Source organism: Nicotiana tabacum, chromosome 3, assembly GCF_000715075.1.
Source record: "Nicotiana tabacum cultivar K326 chromosome 3, ASM71507v2, whole genome shotgun sequence".
Lineage (NCBI taxonomy): Eukaryota > Viridiplantae > Streptophyta > Magnoliopsida > Solanales > Solanaceae > Nicotiana > Nicotiana tabacum.
This window is the reverse complement of record NC_134082.1, coordinates 112967315-112986323: the sequence shown is the minus strand read 5'-3', so window position 1 is coordinate 112986323 and position 19009 is coordinate 112967315. Positions and strand designations below refer to the sequence as shown.

The 19009-nt window shown below is 39.0% G+C and overlaps 4 protein-coding genes across 5 annotated transcripts; 1 reads left to right on the top strand and 3 right to left on the bottom strand.

Annotated features, from left to right (window-relative positions):
* Positions 1 to 4741: 4741 nt before the first annotated feature.
* LOC142177016 (uncharacterized) lies at positions 4742 to 7630 on the bottom strand. The gene is made up of 3 exons (XM_075245460.1): positions 7619 to 7630; positions 7053 to 7475; positions 4742 to 4762 (listed from the first exon to the last, which is right to left on the bottom strand). The coding sequence occupies exons 1-3, from the start codon at positions 7628 to 7630 to the stop codon at positions 4742 to 4744; spliced, it is 456 nt and encodes a 151-aa protein (XP_075101561.1).
* Positions 7631 to 7773: 143 nt separating this feature from the next.
* LOC142177015 (uncharacterized) lies at positions 7774 to 8244 on the top strand. Its single transcript, XM_075245456.1, has one exon. It carries the CDS (start codon positions 7774 to 7776, stop codon positions 8242 to 8244), a length of 471 nt encoding a protein of 156 aa, XP_075101557.1.
* Positions 8245 to 9303: 1059 nt separating this feature from the next.
* On the bottom strand, positions 9304 to 9882 carry LOC107779941 (uncharacterized). Its single transcript, XM_016600448.2, has one exon. It carries the CDS (start codon positions 9880 to 9882, stop codon positions 9304 to 9306), a length of 579 nt encoding a protein of 192 aa, XP_016455934.1.
* A 596-nt stretch (positions 9883 to 10478) lies between these two features.
* Positions 10479 to 18130, bottom strand: LOC107779942 (uncharacterized). Of its 2 annotated transcripts, none has more exons than XM_075249792.1 (4): positions 17785 to 18128; positions 12192 to 12339; positions 11062 to 11132; positions 10479 to 10942 (listed from the first exon to the last, which is right to left on the bottom strand). In XM_075249792.1, the coding sequence occupies exons 1-4, from the start codon at positions 17989 to 17991 to the stop codon at positions 10718 to 10720; spliced, it is 651 nt and encodes a 216-aa protein (XP_075105893.1). In that variant the 5' UTR covers positions 17992 to 18128; the 3' UTR covers positions 10479 to 10717. The 2 variants fall into 2 exon arrangements, with proteins under 2 accessions (XP_075105893.1, XP_075105894.1); XM_075249793.1 differs by having other exon boundaries at positions 10852 to 10989; positions 17785 to 18130.
* Positions 18131 to 19009: the final 879 nt, after the last annotated feature.

Genomic DNA, 19009 nt, shown 5'->3' with positions numbered 1-19009 from the left:
TCTTAAGACGGTCGTCGATCGTCTTCCTTTAACGACTTTGCTGAGGATTTGTTTTTGCTTTTGCAGCCGAGAGATTACCTCCCCCTCTAGTTTCCGATATCCGCGAGTGGGCGAGCGCGATTCTCCCCCACACGATGGGGATTCGTGAGTTGGCGCCTTTCCATAAGAAGTTTGGGCGCAAGCCTCTTACTGGTGAGTTGGCTCGTTGTGGTTTTGCTTTTTTCTCTGCTTCGTAGTTTCTTTAACCTCGTCATTATATGATCAAATCTTCTCTTGTTAACAGGTCGGAGGGAAGTGAGAAGGATAAGGGCTCCTCCGCTCGCATTCCGTCAACCGGCGCCCTCTGCCCGGCTTGTGCCAAGAGTTACCGCAGGCGAGGGCGTGGAGAGCCTGGCTGCTCATCAGACCGCGCCCGTGGCCGAAGCTGTACGCTTGGAGGTTGCTTCTCAACCGGAGACTCTGGTCCCCGCAGTTTGTTCAACGGGCGAATCTTCTCACATCGGTAGTGGAGAGGCCTCATCGAAGAGACGAAGGGTAGTGTTGAAAGGGGCTTCTATAGCCGAAATGTCTTTGAGGGGCAACCTTGTTTCGATGGTTCCTGAAACCGCCTGAGGGGCTAGCTAGGAGGTGGAGGCGACGCCCGTTGCGAGCATTCAAGAGGCTAATGTAGCAGAGGGGTGGAATCCCGAGGCCGCCGTAGTTGTTCCGAGCAGACCATCGTCATCCCGGCAGAACTGCACCCCTTCTTCGGCCGATGAGAAAGGGAAAGGCGTCATGGTTGAGGATTATGAAACTGAGTCCAACATTGACCCTGAAGACATGAGGATGTTCGAGGAGGGCTTCACTAGGACTGAGGTAAGGGCGGAAGGCCCTTCCCGCATACTCGAAATCCCGTTGGATCTCAACCTGTTGCAGGATACGGTGGATTTTGTGCCGCAGTTTGATTTTCTTTGCTCCGCCGCTGAAAGCAGAGCTCTTCAGGAAGTCAGTGATTCTCAACTATCACGCGATGGGCCTAAGGGAGAGCTCCCTTTTGTTTTCTCTATTTTGCGACTCTTATCTTAATTGACTCTTTCTCCTCTCGTTTTTTGTAGACTTACATGATGGAGATCGAGAGCGCTCGTAGGGCTGAGACACGGGCCGAGATTTTTCTGAAAATGGTCGAAAAGTATCAGCAGTATCATAACAGGTTCTAGGAGATACGTGAGCATCTTAGAGCGGGCGCTAGTACCCAGTCCGCCAAGGAGGAGTTGGAGAAAAGAGATGAGGACCTGATGCAGTATATCCGCAGATGCAGTGAGCTTGAGGAGCTACTTCATGTCAAGAACGAGGAGCTCGAGGTGGCAAAAGGGTTGTCGCAGAATGTGAGGACCTAAAGCAAAAGTGCTTTCTTTACGAGCTGAGCTTGAACAAAATGCTTCTAGGGTTGACGCTCTCAGTGCAGAATGGGCGGAGAAGGTGGACGAGCTGGAAAAGAAAGTGGCTGAGTTGGAGAAAGATGAGGATGCTCGAGTGTCAGCTTTGGCGAGGGCTGCGGCGCTAGAAGACACTATCTATGTCCTTAGGTCCGAGTAGGAATCTAAGAGGGCGACGACCACGATGAGGGAGGCGCGGCTTGAGGAGCGTATTGGTGAAATTGACCAGGAAGCTTCGAACCTGAGAGACCGGGTCCCAACTCTCGAGGCATAGAAGGCGCAACTGTTGGCTCAGGTTGAATCTGTCTCTGCCGATGTTCCTTGCCACTTGTATGAGTTATAGGTCCATGTCGAGGCCCAACAAGATATATACAAGGGCTTGTGGGAGGCTGGAAGTGTTCCTGAGGCTGCCTTTGAAGATGCTCGGGCGAAGGCATACGAGGCTCGTGTTTCCTACGGTTACGACCCTGCGACACCGGAGGTTGGTGATGGCGTTGATATTGAGGATAGGCTTCCTGATGATGATGATGGGGAGAACGGCGGTGGAGATGACGCCGAGTGAAATTTTGTTGCAGCTTTTGTACTTAGTTTTTTTTTGTGTCCTTTCTGTTGTTTGTTTTCATTTTTTTCTAAGGGCCCATTTTGGCCATTTTGTAAGACGCGACTGTTGCGAATGTACATTTGAACAAAATAGTTGCTTCGCCTTTGTTTGTGTATCTTTTGACTTTCTTTATGCTTCTCTACCGCTTTTTTTTCTTTCTTGGGGAGAAGATCTTTGAATTTTTCCATGATGAGTCCCTGGTCTTTTAATTGGGAATCCGACCTTGCCCGGATCGAGTAGGATCTCGTCGTGTGAGTTAGAATGAAGTCACTTTGGATCTGTAAGTTCGGGCGAGGTTGACTTCTGAATTGCCAACTTGGGCAGAATCAACCTCAGTTTGGATATTCGAACGAGGTCGAATTCAGACTTGCAGACTTGGGTGAAGTCAGTTTTGACTTGTATATTCGAGTGGGATGGAATTTAGACTTACCAATTTGGGCGAAGTCAATTTTGCCCAATATACTCGAACGAGGTCGAACTTGAAATTGCCAACTTAGGTGAAGTCAATTTGACTTATATGTTCGAGCGAGGTCAAACTTGGAGTTGCCAACTTAGGCGAAGTCAATTTTGACTTACATGTTCGAGCGAGGTCGAACTTCAATCTGTCGATTCGGGTGGGCAAATATTTACTTTTACTTGGCGATGACCGACGGCCGTAGGGATGTAAATTTGAGAGATCAAAATTGTGATTCGTTCTAAATTCGAGAAAGGTTGAAATTTCCTTTTATTTGGCGATGGCCAATGGCCGTGAAGGTGTTAACTCGAGCGAGGTCGAATCGTAACCCATTTGACGATGGCCGTAAAGGTGTTTATTCGAGTGAGGTTGATTTGTAACCCATTTGATGATGGCCTATGGCCGTGAAGGTGTTAACTCGAGCGAGGTCGAAGTGTAACCCATTTGGTGATGGCCTATGGTCGTAAAGGTGTTAATTTGAGCGAGGTCGAATTGTAACCCATTTGGCGATGGCCTATGGCCGTGAAGGTGTTAACTCGAGTGAGGTCGAATTGTAACCCATTTGGCAATGGCCTATGGCCGTGAAGGTGTTAACTTGAGCGAGGTCGAATTGTAACCCATTTGGCGATGGCATATGGCCGTGAAGGTGTTAATTCGAGCGAGGTCTAATTGTAACCCATTTGGCGATGGCCTATGGCCATGAAGGTGTTAACTCGAGCGCGGTCGAATTGTAACTCATTTGACGATGGCCTATGGACGTAAAGGTGTTAACTCAAGCGAGGTCGAATTATAACCCATTTGGAGATAGCCTATGGCCGTGAAGGTGTTAACTCGAGCGAGGTCGAATTATAACCCATTTGGCGATGTGCGGGTTTGGAGGGATGGTGAGAGTTGTCTGTTGTATTGCTTTTATTAGAGATCATTACTGGTTACCGCATTGTTTATGCGTGCATCGGGGTGAGTCCTGGTTTGCTTAATTTTGCTCATTGGAGAGTACTGTGCGTCGTTGCATAGTTTGTATGCGTCGATGAAGTCCCAGTTTATCCAGTCCCTTCGTTGCTCGGCCCGGAAAGGCTGCTGGCGAGACGGATGATGAACTTCTTGTTCGGGTTACTAGGCACTAGGCTTTTTCAGCCCATGCTTTGTCGATTGGGGAGACTATACGTTTCATGTACCCGTTGCTCAGTCCCTGGTTCCGGAGGTTATTTATTAATAATGTCGGCCTGTTCTGGGTTGTTTTTGTTATTTATGATACGATATGGCACAGAGGTCTTTGTTCGGTCATTGCTTGTGAGATGGTACATTGTGGAACATTTTTTGGTGTGTTAGGTGGCGTTTGTTCCATGTTCATGTACCCATGAGAATGCTTGTGTTCCTGTTCTGAGCCAAAGAGATTCTGATAAGTTAAATTCGAACGGAATTGCATGTTACCTTGACCTGGAAAGTCGGTAAAGGGGGAGAGGCATTGTAGGGTTACTAGCTTCGCCCCGTGCTCGAATGGCGGTTTCAAATTTGGTAGCCGCATTTGACTTTGTCGTTGGTCACATCTAGGCTTCTCGTGGGCTGGACCTACTTCGCCTGTGGGATCTCGAGTCTGAGTCCCAATCTGATCCCGCTCGATATGTGCAAACAACAAGGGAAACATGTTATACTCGTTCATAAATCACACAGCGCGTGTGGGTACGAAAATAAGGCAAGATACACCCATTATCTCAGAGAATCACTCAATATGCATCCTTTCCTAAGAGGTGGGAGTACAGACCGGTATATAGAGTAAACATGTTAGATAGGACTGCAGTCATGCTAGGTGCATAGTGATTGTGGTCTTACTTTGAACATGCATATGACGTGCCAAACCCATCGCTACAGATGAGGCGTGGATTTTGCACAGACGTCGGACATGATTTCGATTTCATGTAGAGATCTGACCCGGATTGGTTTGGTCATCTCAAAAGCTTATCTGTCACTTTTTCGAGCTGGCGTTTGTGCCGAGATGGTGAGGCTATGGCAACCTGGAGATGATACTTGTCTGGTTTTATATCTAAAGGAAACTAAAGATTTGGCTAAGAAATTCCCACAGACGGCGCCATATTATTTGACCAAAAAGTGTTAAGCTTTTCGTTAAACTAATTAATGATGAAAGGGAGGGCAAATCTTAACCAAAGATAATTAGCTCTAGATCAAAGCATGTTAAATACGAGAATCAAATACAACCGAATTTATATAACTTTTTTTAAGATTGTTGAAAGATATCAGACATAAATGACAAGCTTACATCTTTGATATATTGTTCTGTAATGTAAGAGTAAAGAAGGAAAGAATGGAACTCCATCGATAGCTATGAGATATATCTTTTCTGGCTCAGCCATGTCGATTACAAGGGTTTGCGGTCAAAACCTAGGCTTTTGCTTTGTTGTTGGAGGTCTCCTCCTGTTCTTCTATCCTTCTCTCTCCAGAGGGAGTCGGTCCCCTTTTCTTGCCTTCTTACCTTCTATTTATATTATGAATGTTCCCCTTTGTCCAACGGTCTTTAGCTAGAATACCTTCTCTTGATTATACTTTTCTTTGTTCCCCTCGAGCATTACGACACATGTTTTGCCGTACAAGCTCGATGATGGCTCGATCTCGGCAGTGACCGAGATGCTTATCGTTATTATACCTTGTGAGTACGACCACGGCTCAGTCGACCCCTTACCATTCCTTTTAGCACTAATCCACGTGTGGACAAATTTTGACCCATACACTTATGAACTTATTTTCATCCAATTGGAGGAAAATGTTTTCCTTATCAAGAAAAGGGAAAATAATTTCCAAAACTCCTTCTCAACCTTCCCCACCTTCACCAACTCACCTTATCCCCTCTCTCAAAAAAGACTCCTTTTTTTCAAATTTTAGTTTTTCCGTTACCACCCACCCTACTACTCATCTACCCCACCCCACCCCAACTCCCCTCCTCCCGCAAAAAAAATAATTTTTTTACCTTTTTTTTTGCAATTTCAATTTTTATTTTTTCGTTTTCTTGCACTCCCCGCCCCCCCTCACCCCCCCCCCTCCCCCGTAAAACAAAATTTTTTTTAAATTTTTTTTTTGTAATTTTAAATTTTTATTTTTTTCGTTTTTTTGCTCCCCCCTCCCGAGCCTCCCTCCCTCCCCGGGAAAAAAATATTTTTCAGTTTTAGTTTTTTTATTTATCGGTTTAAAGATTCAAAATTTTATAAGTTCCAAAGTTATGAGTTCGGAGGTTTACGGGTTTAGAAATTATAAAGTTTACGGGTTCGAAATTCTGCAATTTTGAAAGTTTAGTAGTTCGAAAGTTTATGAAATTGGTGGGTTCGGAAGGTTGTTGGTTAGAAAGTTTATGGCTTTATGTTTATTATATCTAAATTATTTATGAATACTCTTGAGAAGTCATTTTCCTTAATTTGCATACCAAACACCGAAAAATAAATAAGATTATGACTTGTTTTCCAAGAAAATAATTTTTTGAAAAATATTTTCCACGAAAAACATTTTCCATTATACCAAACACACCCTCAAAGTTAGAATATGCTTTTACTGCTAAAAAATACCAGTGCTGGAAAGCTAATCTATTTGCATTTGTTGTGCGCTAGGTAAGCAAGTGATTGAGAAGTTTCCTCCATATTGTGTTATGTCATGTAAAAAGATTTGTGATGTCTGGCTTATGGAAGCATTCAAAATGGTAAATTTTGACAACACATTGGCACAATTATCAAAGTTATATACTCCATTTATTTTGTTTCTTTTCGTTAATCATCGAATGTAATATAACGCCATCTCCAACCCTCCCACATTTTTCCATAATTGGAGCAACTTTTGCAATAATGAAGCTCCAACCTTCCCCATTTTTGCCCCCAAAATGGGGGATGAATAGTGTTCCCCCAAATAAGGGGGTACACTATTCATTTCCCCCATTACTATTCATGCATATTTTATTATTATTTTATTATTTAACTCTTTTAATTTATCTCTTTATATATACCTAATTATGTTTATGTAATATCTTTATAATATTAATTTTATATCTTAACTTTGGCGTATAATTTTGATAAATTAATTTTCGTGCATTTATTATTTGTATGTAAAATTGTAAGTTAAATTTATTATAAGTTATAATTGTACAAAAAATATATAATTATCTCAAAAAATGAATGGTGCAAATATAAAATATTAGACGTTACTAAAATTGAAAGATGTGAATATAAAATATTAGATGTTGCTAAAATATAAAAGTGAAAATTGAAAATACATTAAATGAAAATACATTAAAATTGGAAATACATGAAAATTGAAAATACATTAAATTAAAATACATAAAAATTAAAACTACGATAAATAGCATAATAACTTAGTAGGGAGATATGTCGTTTCCAGATACACCAAAATTATTATAGTATTGAGTGAATGGGGACGAGGATTGTTATGGTTGTGACTGTGGATATTGTTGACTTCTTTTATACATTATTCGTTGTTGTTCTTGTCGCATAAATTCACGATGAGTCGGATCGACAATAGAATCCACATCCATCATTAGAACTTTATTTTCTTCTTTCATTTCTTTTACTCTTAGTTTTTCTTTTTGAACAGTCAAAACTTCTTTTTTTGCCTCGGTTGCATTATTCATCACCGCAACCATCTCATTATTTTCTGATTGGATTGTCTTCATATAATCTTCGTCAATTTTTCTCTTCATTTTTGCTTTCTTCACCCCACTAGGTCGTTGTGATGTTGTGGAATCACCTGCAACATCCTCATTTAAATTTAGTAAAAATGATGATGAGTTATGAGATGATAGATAGGGTGAATCAGGGGTAGAATTCTCAGACTCCGATGATATATTAGTATAGCCTTGCTTTCTTGGTTTTTTTCTTCCAAAATCGTCATCGTTAAACTTCTCAAAATCCTTCATTATAGCCCACACATGATCAAATTTATAACCCTTTTTGAAGTTCGGATCTTGCAAAAGTAAAGCTTTTGCTTGTGTAAGCTGCAATATTAAAAAAAATTAAAAAACAGTAAGTATTATACAAATTAAATATAAGCAACTACAATCACAATATCCTGCTCAGAAGCACCACTAGGACGCAAATTTTCTACTTGACGTACGCATCCGTTTAATTTTCTTACTACCTTCTCAATCATTTGCATTCGGTGTTGAAACAATTTCTTGGTGCGACTCTCCAAAAAATCTTCCTTTGTATTGTTGTATGCATCTACAGCATGGGCTGGACAATATGAAGGTCGTAGTGGATCCCCAACAATTATTCTTGAAGTTGTGGCTGATTATGACCTTTGGATATGGCATGCCCGGCACCAATAATGATATTAATGTTTTAGAGTCATCACATTTGTTTTTCGATCTTGTTGCAGGTACTGCTCCTCCCGTCCATTATGTTATTCAAGGACAAGAATATAATATGGGCTATTATTTAGCTGACGGTATATATCCAAAATGGTCAGCCCTTGTGCAAACTATTCGTGAGCCACGTTCGGTAAAGAAGAAATATTTTGCAATGAAACAAGAATCATGTCGAAAAGATGTTGAACATGCATTCGGAGTTTTGCAACAACGCTTTGCAATTGTCGCAGGACCCTCACATTTTTGGCAAAAAGAAGTGCTACATGATATAATGACTACATGTATTATACTGTACAACATGATAATCGAGAATGAACGTGATCTTAATGCACCAATTCAAGATGATTTGAAAGGTCCACCTCCAACAGTAGAAATAGCAGTAGATGAAAATGAATGATTTCATGAATTTTTAACTCGACATAGAAGAATTAAGGACAAAGATGCTCATTTTGCACTTCGTAATGCATTAATAGATCATTTATGGGAGAATACTAGAGGTTGAAGTTGGATATTTATGTAGTATTTCGAATGAATTTTATCGTTATGTAATATGTATTTAATTAATCTTGTATAGCAATGATTTTACTTTTATTTGAATTATTAGTTAATCTATAATAATTGCTTACAAATAATATTATTTAAAATTTTATGGAATTATTTTAATGGAAATTACAAATTAATGAAAATAAAAGATGGAATTTGTTTAATGAAAATTAAAAAATAAAATTGAAATGAAAGATAATAATATAATATAGAAGAGAGAGAAGAATATAAAAAAGAATATTCTCTTTTGAAAGAAAAAATAGGGAAATGGTTGGAGTAACTTGTTCCCAAAATGGGGGACCAAAGGAAATCCCCATTTTGAGAACCAAAATGGGGGTAAAGGTTTGGAGATGCCCTAAAGCCCTCAGACATTATGTGTTATGTATCAAGTAACAGCTTAAGGCAACCAGAATATCCTCCTATATTTTAGACGAAACGCTTGAATGGATAACTATCAATGTTATACGAATAATCACAATATAGTTTACGTATCACGAAAAGAAACACGAGTAATTGTCAATGTACAAATATTTTTAAAGAAGCATCCTCATGAACGCACGCAGTCATGCAAAGCGTAAGTAGCTGAATGTTCTTAGATTCAAAGTGTTATACAGTAGTAGAATTTAGAAAGGAAAAATAGATATTTTGCTCCCTAAACTTGAGTTCTGAAACTTCTTACACATCTAAACTTTGCGGATGTCTTCTTAATCCCCTGATCTTATTCGAAGTGAACCTATTCCTGTTTAATTTCGAAAAGCAAGACGGATTATTTTGGCCTTTGGGTTTGGTTTCCAAATAAAAAAAATGGGCTCTTGCTATTTTATTGATATGGATACTTCATCTAACCAATCAACGGGAAACATTAGACAAAACAATAGCACTATAGCAGAATCATAAAATTAAAAAAAAAAAATCAGAACTTAATTTTGGATTTGCAAAGAGAACTTGCATTCTGGAATTTGGTGAAAACTGAGATGTCACATGTGCTAACAGTTGTGGCTTTGAGCTTCAAGACTTTCAACACAGTGACTTTCCCGTGTAAAGTGGTTGACGAAGTAAAATTCAAGCACCCAGAAATAAAATCTCCTAAGAAATTAGGATTCTTAGAGAAACCATCTGATTTAATTAGCACAGTTGTGTTCACATCATGATCTTTTCTAGCTGGGATGGTGTCTGCTTCAATTGGTGCTTCAGCTGCTGGATCGTCGTGATAACTCACATAAGCTCTGCTACTATCATACTTGAAGCTTCCATAATTCCTGTTATGGATAGTGAGGATTAGTCCAATTGTTATGTTGAGGTGAAATGCTGGAAATGGCTCAAATCTAATGGACTCTAATGTGACAGACTGAATTGTGACTTTTGGATCTTTTGGCTTAAGGATTGTGAAATATAGAATAATACCAACGACTAGAAGAATAATTAGGAGAATTGCTGTAATGCCACAACCTATTTTGAGGGCCTTTTTAATCTTTGGGGTGCAGCATCCCATGGTTCAATTTCTTCAGATATGCTGAGAAGAATTAAGGGGAGGTTTTGAAGGTATTTACACCATGAGTGTCGATGATTGCACATTGAAGAAACACCAGTCGGAGATTATTCCTAGGTGGTTTCGGATTAACCAAGGATTAGGAAATTCAATACTTTCTGTTTAAGTTTTCTGAGATACTTTTGGCTGTATCTGATTTGTCATTGTAACAGAGATGGGAACAATAGAAGAAGAGTTGTTTAGTTGAGATTCCACATGTATTGTTAGCTTCTTGTTTCCATCTATTTGACTTGTACATGGTCTACTTATCAAAGCTCGACATCGTTATTAATATTCTCATGGCACTCAAAACCTTCGATTGATGCTCCTTCTATTTCAGAAACTCAAGTCATTTTGCTCGTTCAAATATCATGCCTTTAGGCACATATACCAACTACCTAAATCATCAAGAAGACAGCTCAATTAGATCTGAAATTCTGATGTACTATAAGCACGCTAGACACATTATACAGACCATCGAATCACTGGCTGGCATTTATGATCACGAGCGATCTTCAGAAGCAAATGAATACAGAAATGCTTTGCCTTGACACCAATTGTTTGGCAGTCCAATAACCAGACTTTAACTTTAATACAGAAATGTAAATAGCTTAATCAGAAGAAACTTTTCTTTTTTGGCAATACTGAACAGTGTCACTATCTTTTTCTGGAAATGACAATGACAACGGCTCAGGTAGCCTAACATAAAACAGAGGCTGAAATGAGCAATAGAAACCTTGAAGAGTAAAAGAATGAAATATGAGTGCTGAATAATGGAAGCCTAGTCCATCTACAGGTGTCAACGTCGTTGAAGCCTTAATTGCATATCTCTGGCCACAGAAGGGAGCCATCTCTCCCCCCTAATTCCTTTTAGTGCTGCAACTCTTTCTTCCTCTCTTTTAGCAGCAGCTTTAACTGCTGCTTCTCTTGCTTCTAGTCTAGCCAACGATTTCTGGCAAGCATTTTTTGATGCAGCTAAAATATCCATCCCATCAACAGCAACGGACTTGATTTGGTATTTAAACTGAGGCAACCATAACTGGGGAAGTGAGAAGCTGAAATAACATAACACTGCAGGTGGAAAGAGAATTCTAAATAAAAGTTTTGACGAACTATGAATCAGAACAAGTAGAAAAGGCAAACCTCTTTTGACTTCTCCTCAATTCCCTTCCCAGGATGAATTCTTGGTTTCTTTCTGGGTTGTTGGAGTTGATCTAGCAAAAAGAAGGACATTAATGTTTTAGCTTTAGACTCTAGTCTTATTACGATATGAGGGATTTACATAATATGCACTCTCTCATTAATATGCAGCTATAGTTGCTCTCATATTAATGTGTGAAGGAAGGAGGGCAAGTAACGGTTGAAACCCACCCCATTCACCTAGTTCCTCCCTCCTGTAAGTCATTGAGGAAAGAATTCGTTCTGCTGCGTATTCGTCCAAGTACAGTTAGTTCTCCATGCCCGTCCTTCCCATGCTCCCTTGTCAAAAATAAAATCAGAAAAGGGAGAAGTCCAAGTTTATGTCCACACATCAAGTGTTCACCCCACTATATGCCTAATACTTTTCCTCTTACTCCGTCAGCTTTAAATGCATTTTTCATCAATTCCTTTCAATCACATCATGGACTTTCTCCGTCTAAGCAGTGACCATCAAAACAAATTCCAAGCATATTAGTGTACTAAGTAGAGAGGAATGCACTAAACAACTCCTTCCCCTCGTCACCCCCCACCCCCCCAAAAAAAACTTCTGTATTTTGGTCAGTTGGCTCCTCAAAACAATTTTCTGATGGAATTTGGCCGCAGCAACATATAAAGGTAGTAATTTCGCAGATTATTCCTTTTGTTAGAAAACAAAAAGGCGTAAAACTATTATCAACTATTTGAGTAATTGTCAAGCAGGTCCAACCTCCTTTCTTGGTGCTGGTAAAAAATTTGTCTGCACCCACATTGTATATACTTTTGACACCGACGTGGTATTCATCAGTCACATTATTTTGATTTAGCAAGAATAAATAAATAGGTTAGCAATATGCCTGTACACTGTAGCATGGCTTTTCCATTATGCATTTAATAAATTTTTATCCTATAAGTGGAAGCAAATTAACATAATCTCAACCTTAGCCTTCTATTTCTATTAAACAAGGCATCAATGATTTTTTTTTAATCCAGTCAAATTTGGAATTTAAGCATGTTGAAAAACCAACAAACAAATTTAGCAGCACAGGGATGTAACAACCGCCAAATTACTTGCTTGAGATTTTATTTTCTTTTACCTGTGTGATCAAATACAATCCCGAGTGGAGCACGCTTGAATAATCGGATTCCGCCTCCATTAGTCGAGGGAGCTTCCTGCAAAGCATGATCATTGTCTCTCACTATTTCTATAGTCTTGTCTAAGATGTCTTCCAAAGTCTTCTGGGCCTGTCAATGTTCATTGAATATGATTCATCAAGCAATGACCGTAGAAGCAAAAAGATGTTGGACAAAAAAGTGGTTGAAGGCCCTTGGGGAAAATTACTATAATGTTGCACCATGAAAGACATGTATTTTCAAAACATCATTAGTTTTAATTTTCTCTATGTATTTGGACTTACAAAAATCTACCATAAATGGTAGAGTGTATCTTTACAGCCTAAACTGTCCAACCTTACTCTTGAAGATAGATGTGGAACCTTTGATCTGTTGAAGTTTGGCAAAATGCCAAAGTCCCACATCGGTTGGGAGAAGAGTTGGGGGGATTTTTCCCCCTATAAAAGAAGGCCTGATGTTTAGGATTTAAACACACCTCTCATTTGCCTTCTTATCTTCTTAAGGCATTTGTATCTTCTCTCTTTAGTATTATTTCACTTGTATTTTTGGAGTGAAATAAAATATTGGTTGTGTCCGAGGAGTAGGCAAAATTAGCCGAACCTCATAAATTCTGATGTTCCTTTTATTGTTGCTTTATTGTCTTATTTATTATTTGGTGGCTGTCATAATTTTTTGGTATAGTAGTTGTGACTTATTCACACTATATACATTTGGCTTCCGCAACAATTGGTATCAGAGCCAAGGTACTGTCTAAGTATGCTCTGTGGTTGCAGCATAGTCTGATTTTCCACATCAGAAAAGATTTATCTTGATACTGTGTCAAGGTTCTGTCTTAGTATGCTCTGTGGTTGCAGCTTAGTCTGACCTTCCACACCAGAAAGGAAATAATCTTGAATTGTGTCGTCAGCTATTAAATAATATTTGTGTCAAAGATGGGAGACAATAAACAAGAAGAATCTATATCAAGTGTCAACAATACGTCATCATTGGCATCTTCACTTATGACAAGAATTGTGTCAAATGCGAAATTTGCGGTAGAAATATTTGACGGGTCCGGACATTTTGGGATGTGGCAAGGCGAGGTTCTAGATGTCCTTTTTCAACAAGGGCTAGATCTGGCCATTGAAGAAAAGAAACCAGATGTTATTGGAGAAGAAGATTGGAAGATTCTCAACCGTGTTGCTTGCGGTACCATTCGATCCTTCCTTGCTAGAGAGCAGAAATATCCATACACAAAGGAAACTTCTGCAAGTAAATTATGGAAAGCACTGGAGGATAAATTTTTGAAGAAAAATAGTCAAAATAAATTGTACATGAAGAAGAGACTGTTTCACTTCACCTATGTTCCTGGTACCACGATGAATGAACATATCACCAGTTTCAATAAGTTGGTCACAGATTTGCAAAATATGGATACAACTTATGATGATGGTGACTTGGCCTTGATGTTGTTGGCGTCACTTCCTGATGAGTACGAGCACCTTGAAACTACTCTACTCCATGGAAATGACGAAGTTTCTCTCAGAGAAGTTTGTTCGGCTTTGTACAGCTATGAACAAAGAAAGCGAGAAAAACAGAAGGGCGGAGAAGGAGAAGCACTATTTGTGAGGGGTCGTCCTCAAAATCAAACGAGGACAAAGAAGGGAAGATCCAAGTCAAGATCCAGACCCAGCAAAGATGAATGTGCCTTTTGTCGAGAAAAGGGGCACTGGAAGAAAGACTGTCCGAAGTTGAAGAATAAGGCCAAACATAACAATGGAAAGGCCATTATGGATTCAAATGTAGTTGATTGTGATGATTCAGACTTCTCATTAGTTACAACAGAGTCATCAACATCATCAGACATATGGTTGATGGACTCGGCTTGTAGCTATCATATGTGTCCCAACAGGGACTGGTTTGTGGAATTTCAAGAAGGAGAATATGGAGTCATCCACACAGCGGATAACAGCCCTCTTACCTCATATGGCATTGGTTCAATACGATTAAGGAACCATGATGGAATGATCAGAACATTAACAGATGTTCGATTTGTACCGGATTTGAAGAAGAATCTCATCTCTGTAGGAGCCCTAGAATCAAAAGGGTTCAAAATCATTGCAGAAAATGGAGTGATGAGAGTATGCTCTGGTGCACTAGTGGTAATGAAGGCTAATCGGAAGAATAATAATATGTACCGCTATCGTGGCAGTACAGTTATTGGGACAGCGACAGTGACATCCAGTGACGACAAAGAGGCAGAAGCAACCAAGCTATGGCACATGCGCTTGGGACATGCTGGAGGAAAATCCTTGAAAACTCTATCAGATCAAGGATTGTTAAAAGGAGTAAAGGCTTGCAACTTGGAGTTTTGTGAGCATTGTGTCAAAGGGAAACAGACAAGGGTTAAATTTGGTACAGCGATCCATAATACTAAAGGCATTTTGGATTATGTACACTCTGATGTTTGGGGTCCTTCCAAAACACCTTCATTGGGTGGGAAACACTATTTTGTAACCTTTGTTGATGAAAAGCAAAGATGAAGTGCTGGGAATTTTTCTCAAATGGAAGACGATGGTGGAGAATCAAACAGGCAGGAGGATCAAGTGTATTCGCACAGACAATGGAGGTGAATACAAAAATGATCATTTCAATAAGGTCTGTGAAAATGATGGCATCGTCCGACACTTCACTGTTAGACATACACCACAACAGAATGGAGTGGCAGAACGTATGAACCGGACCTTGCTGGAGAAGGTACGGTGTATGTTGTCCAATGCTGGCTTGGGCAAAGAATTTTGGGCTGAGGCAATTACATATGCATGCCACCTCATTAATCGTCTACCATCTGCTGCTATTGATGGCAAGACACCATTTGAAAAATGGTATGGAAAGCCTGCTGTAGATTATGACTCTTTGCACGTGTTTGGCTCAACTGCATATTATCATGTGACAGAGTCAAAATTGGATCCAAGGGCAAAGAAGACTATTTTTATGGGAATTACTTCTGGAGTCAAAGGATATCGCTTATGGTGTCCTATGACAAAGAAAGTAATATTCAGCAGGGATGTTACCTTTGATGAATCTGCTATGGTAAATAAGGTAACAGAAGATACCAAACAAAATGAAGGTGCTTCTAAGCAGGTGGAGTTTGAGGGAAAATTTATTTTTCCTACACAAGAAGCAGAGGAGGAAACAAATGAAGATTACCCTCTGGAAGGAGAGCCAGTAGAGGAGATTCCAACTCAGGAACCTCAACAACAACTTGAATCAATAGCAACCAGCAGACCAAAAAGAACAATAACGAAACATGTTCGTCTCATAGAGACGGTTGCTTGTGCAACCTCAATTGTAGCTGATGATGTTCCTACCACTTATAAAGACGTTGTCCAAAGTTCAGAAGAAGATAAGTGGAGGATTGCCATGAATGATGAAATACAGTCCCTTCATCAGAATCATACATGGAGATTGGCCAATCTCCCGAAGGGAAAGAAAGCAATTGGGTGCAAATGGGTATTTGCAAAGAAAGAAGGATTTCCTAACCAAGTAGATGTTCGCTACAAAGCAAGATTGGTGGCCAAAGGATATGCTCAAAAGGAGGGAATTGATTACAATGAAGTGTTTTCTCTAGTTGTAAAACATTCCTCCATTAGAATTATGTTGGCTTTGGTAGCACAATTGGATTTGGAACTAGTTCAGATGGATGTAAAAACTGCATTTTTACATGGAAACTTGGAGGAGGAAATCTACATGACTCAGCCAGAAGGATTCAAAGTTGCTGGAAAAGAAAATATGGTATGCAAACTTGAAAAATCGTTGTACGGATTGAAACAATCTTCTAGACAATGGTACAAGCGATTTGACGAGTTTATGTTGCGGCAAGGGTACAAGAGAAGCAAATACGATCATTGTGTGTATTTGCGCAAGCTTAAAGATGGTTCCTTTGTATATCTTCTCCTATATGTTGATGATATGTTGATAGCTTCCAAGAATTCAGAAGAAATTGATAAGTTGAATATTCAACTGAAGAAGGAGTTTGAGATGAAGGATCTGGGTGAGGCAAAGAGAATTCTTGGCATGGAGATAATAAGAGATAGACGTTCAAAGAAACTCTGTTTATCTCAGAAAGAATATTTGAAGAGAGTACTACAACGTTTTGGCATAGATGACAAGACTAAGTCAGTTAGTACTCCACTTGCTCCCCATTTTAAGCTGAGTACTACTATGTCGCCAAAGGATGAAGCTGAACGAGAGTATATGTCAAAGGTACCACACGCAAATGTTGTTGGTAGCTTGATGTATGCAATGGTCTGTACGAGACCTGACATTTCACAAGCTGTTGGAGTTATTAGCATCATGCATAATCCAGGAAAGGAGCATTGGCAAGCTGTGAAGTGGATTCTACGGTATATTCATAATTCTGTAGATGTTGGGTTAGTTTTTGAGCAGGAAGACAATCAGTCTGTAGTTGGATATTGTGATTCAGATTTTGCGGGTGATCTGGACAAACGAAGATCAACTACTGGTTATGTGTTTACTTTTGCAAAGGCACCAGTTAGTTGGAAGTCTACTTTGCAGTCAACAGTTGCTTTGTCTACAACAGAGGCAGAGTATATGGCTATTACAGAGGCTGTGAATGAGGCAATTTGGCTTCAAGGATTGCTAAAGGAGCTTGGTGTTGAACAAAAAGGTATCACAATTTTTTGTGATAGTCAAAGTGTTATTCAATTAGCGAAGAACCAAGTTTATCATGCAAGGACGAAGCACATTGATGTTCGGTATCATTTTGTACGAGAAATCATAGAAGAAGGTGGAGTCACGATGAAGAAAATTCATATTACAGAGAATCCTGCTGATATGCTGACAAAAGTGATGACTACGATCAAGTTTCACATTGTTTGGATTTGATCAACATTGTTGAACACTGAAGATTGAAGATGAAGACACAACCAAAATTTGTTATTGAAAGAGAATTGAAGATGTGGAATTTTGCCAAGGTGGAGATTTGTTGAAGTTTGGCAAAATGCCAAAGTCCCACATCGGTTGGGAGAAGAGTTGGGGGGGATTTTTCCCCCTATAAAAGAAGGCCTAATGTTTAGGATTTAAACACACCTCTCATTTGCCTTCTTATCTTCTTAAGGCATTTGTATCTTCTCTCTTTAGTATTATTTCACTTGTATTTTTAGAGTGAAATAAAATATTGGTTGTGTACGAGGAGTAGGCAAAATTAGCTGAACCTCATAAATTTTGGTGTTCCTTTTATTGTTGCTTTATTGTCTTATTTATTATTTGGTGGCTGTCATAATTTTTTGGTATAGTAGTTGTGACTTATTCACACTATATACATTTGGCTTCCGCAACAGTATCACTGTACCACAATATGATTGGACTCAGTACATACTACATAGATATAGTTCTGAATTTTTTTTATCCAGCCTTGTAATTGAAAGGGACTGCAATTATCAAAAAGAGGGGATTTCTAGAATAACATCAATGGAGCGTTAGCTGATTCAGTTAACAAGGGTTACAATGAATAATCTTCAAGTAAGCAAATGAGAAAGAAAAAGGCAAAAGTACCTTTATTTGATAATGTTTGAGGTTCTGGGGTCGTTTAGTATCTACTTCCTCTCCGTTAATAGCAGCGGATGAGGAATGAGGTTTACCGGTAGTTTTGCTAAATGTAGTTGTGGAAGCCACAGAATCTATGGCAGCTCTCCAATCAGCATCTCCATCCTCTTCACTGCTGCTACTGCTGCTCGTGCTATTGCTCCGATCACCACCCATCGTCGCTGATTGCTGAGTTACTTTTCAGGGTTTCCGGCGACACCAACGTTGGACGGCGAACTAGTACTGCGCCTAAAGACTAATGTATTGGGGCTGATTTAAGCAGATGTCCCCTTTTTACGTTACTGTTTAGATTTTATCCTATTTTAAAAAGAGGTATAAATATAACTTTTGAAACATTACTTCCTTTCGGATAATGTTTGCTTATATAATTTTAATTTACTTAAAAACTAATTGTGATCTTGTAATAAAACAATAAAAGAAGAAAAAGAGTATTAAATAGAAAAGTAGAGATATTGTACTTAGAGCCCGTTTGAACATAAGAATTTTTTTTTCTTTTTTCCGAAGTCAGCGTTTGTTCATAAAATTTCCAATTTTCACTTGAAGATGCATTTTGAAAATTTTTGAAAATTTGAAAAAGTCCAAAAAGTTGTTTTTCAAAATTTTCACTCAAATCACTCACAAAACTTCAAAAACAACCCAAAATCATATTCATGTCCAAACACAACTCTAAATTTCAAATACCATTTTCATTTGAAAAAAAAATCACTTTTTTTAGAATTTTACAATTCTTATGTCCAAACGCCCACTTATTGATTTGGGATCAATTACAATAGAATAGAACCTATTTATTTATAGGGGAAAAGTGACTTAGTCACCAAGTAAGAAACCCTAAAATCTCTCTAAAATATAGACATTCACCTTAAATAGAATTCTATTTATAACACTCCCCCTTGAATGTATATTCAATAGATAATGTGCCTCATTAAAACCTTAGCTAAAATAAAATCCGGTAGAAAAAAAGTCTAGAGAAGGAAAAGGAGTACACATATCTAACAACGCCTTTTGGTTGTGTCGTTAAAAACCTTGCAAGGAAAGCCCAGCGGGACAAAACCTTGTAAGGGAAAAAGAGTACAACATGTATTAACTCCCCCTAATGAGAGCATTTATTCACATCCTAGAGCGTTCGCATTCCAATCTTGTGTACCATCTTCAAAAGATTGTTGGTAGAGATTCG

Bases quoted from the DNA above. Each gene is read 5' to 3' on its own strand.
- LOC107779941 (XM_016600448.2), bottom strand. From the start codon at position 9,882: ATGGGATGCTGCACCCCAAAGATTAAAAAGGCCCTCAAAATAGGTTGT.
- LOC142177016 (XM_075245460.1), bottom strand. The intron at 4,763-7,052 runs GTAAAAGAAATG...CTTACATTACAG, and splicing joins TTCAAAAAGAAAAACTAAGA to AACAATATATCAAAGATGTA.
- LOC142177015 (XM_075245456.1), top strand. From the start codon at position 7,774: ATGACCTTTGGATATGGCATGCCCGGCACCAATAATGATATTAATGTT.
- LOC107779942 (XM_075249792.1), bottom strand. From the start codon at position 17,991: ATGGGTGGTGATCGGAGCAATAGCACGAGCAGCAGTAGCAGCAGTGAA. The intron at 11,133-12,191 runs GTAAAAGAAAAT...TCTTTTTGCTAG, and splicing joins GATTGTATTTGATCACACAG to ATCAACTCCAACAACCCAGA. The intron at 10,943-11,061 runs GTTTGCCTTTTC...TGGTTGCCTCAG, and splicing joins TTGAGGAGAAGTCAAAAGAG to TTTAAATACCAAATCAAGTC.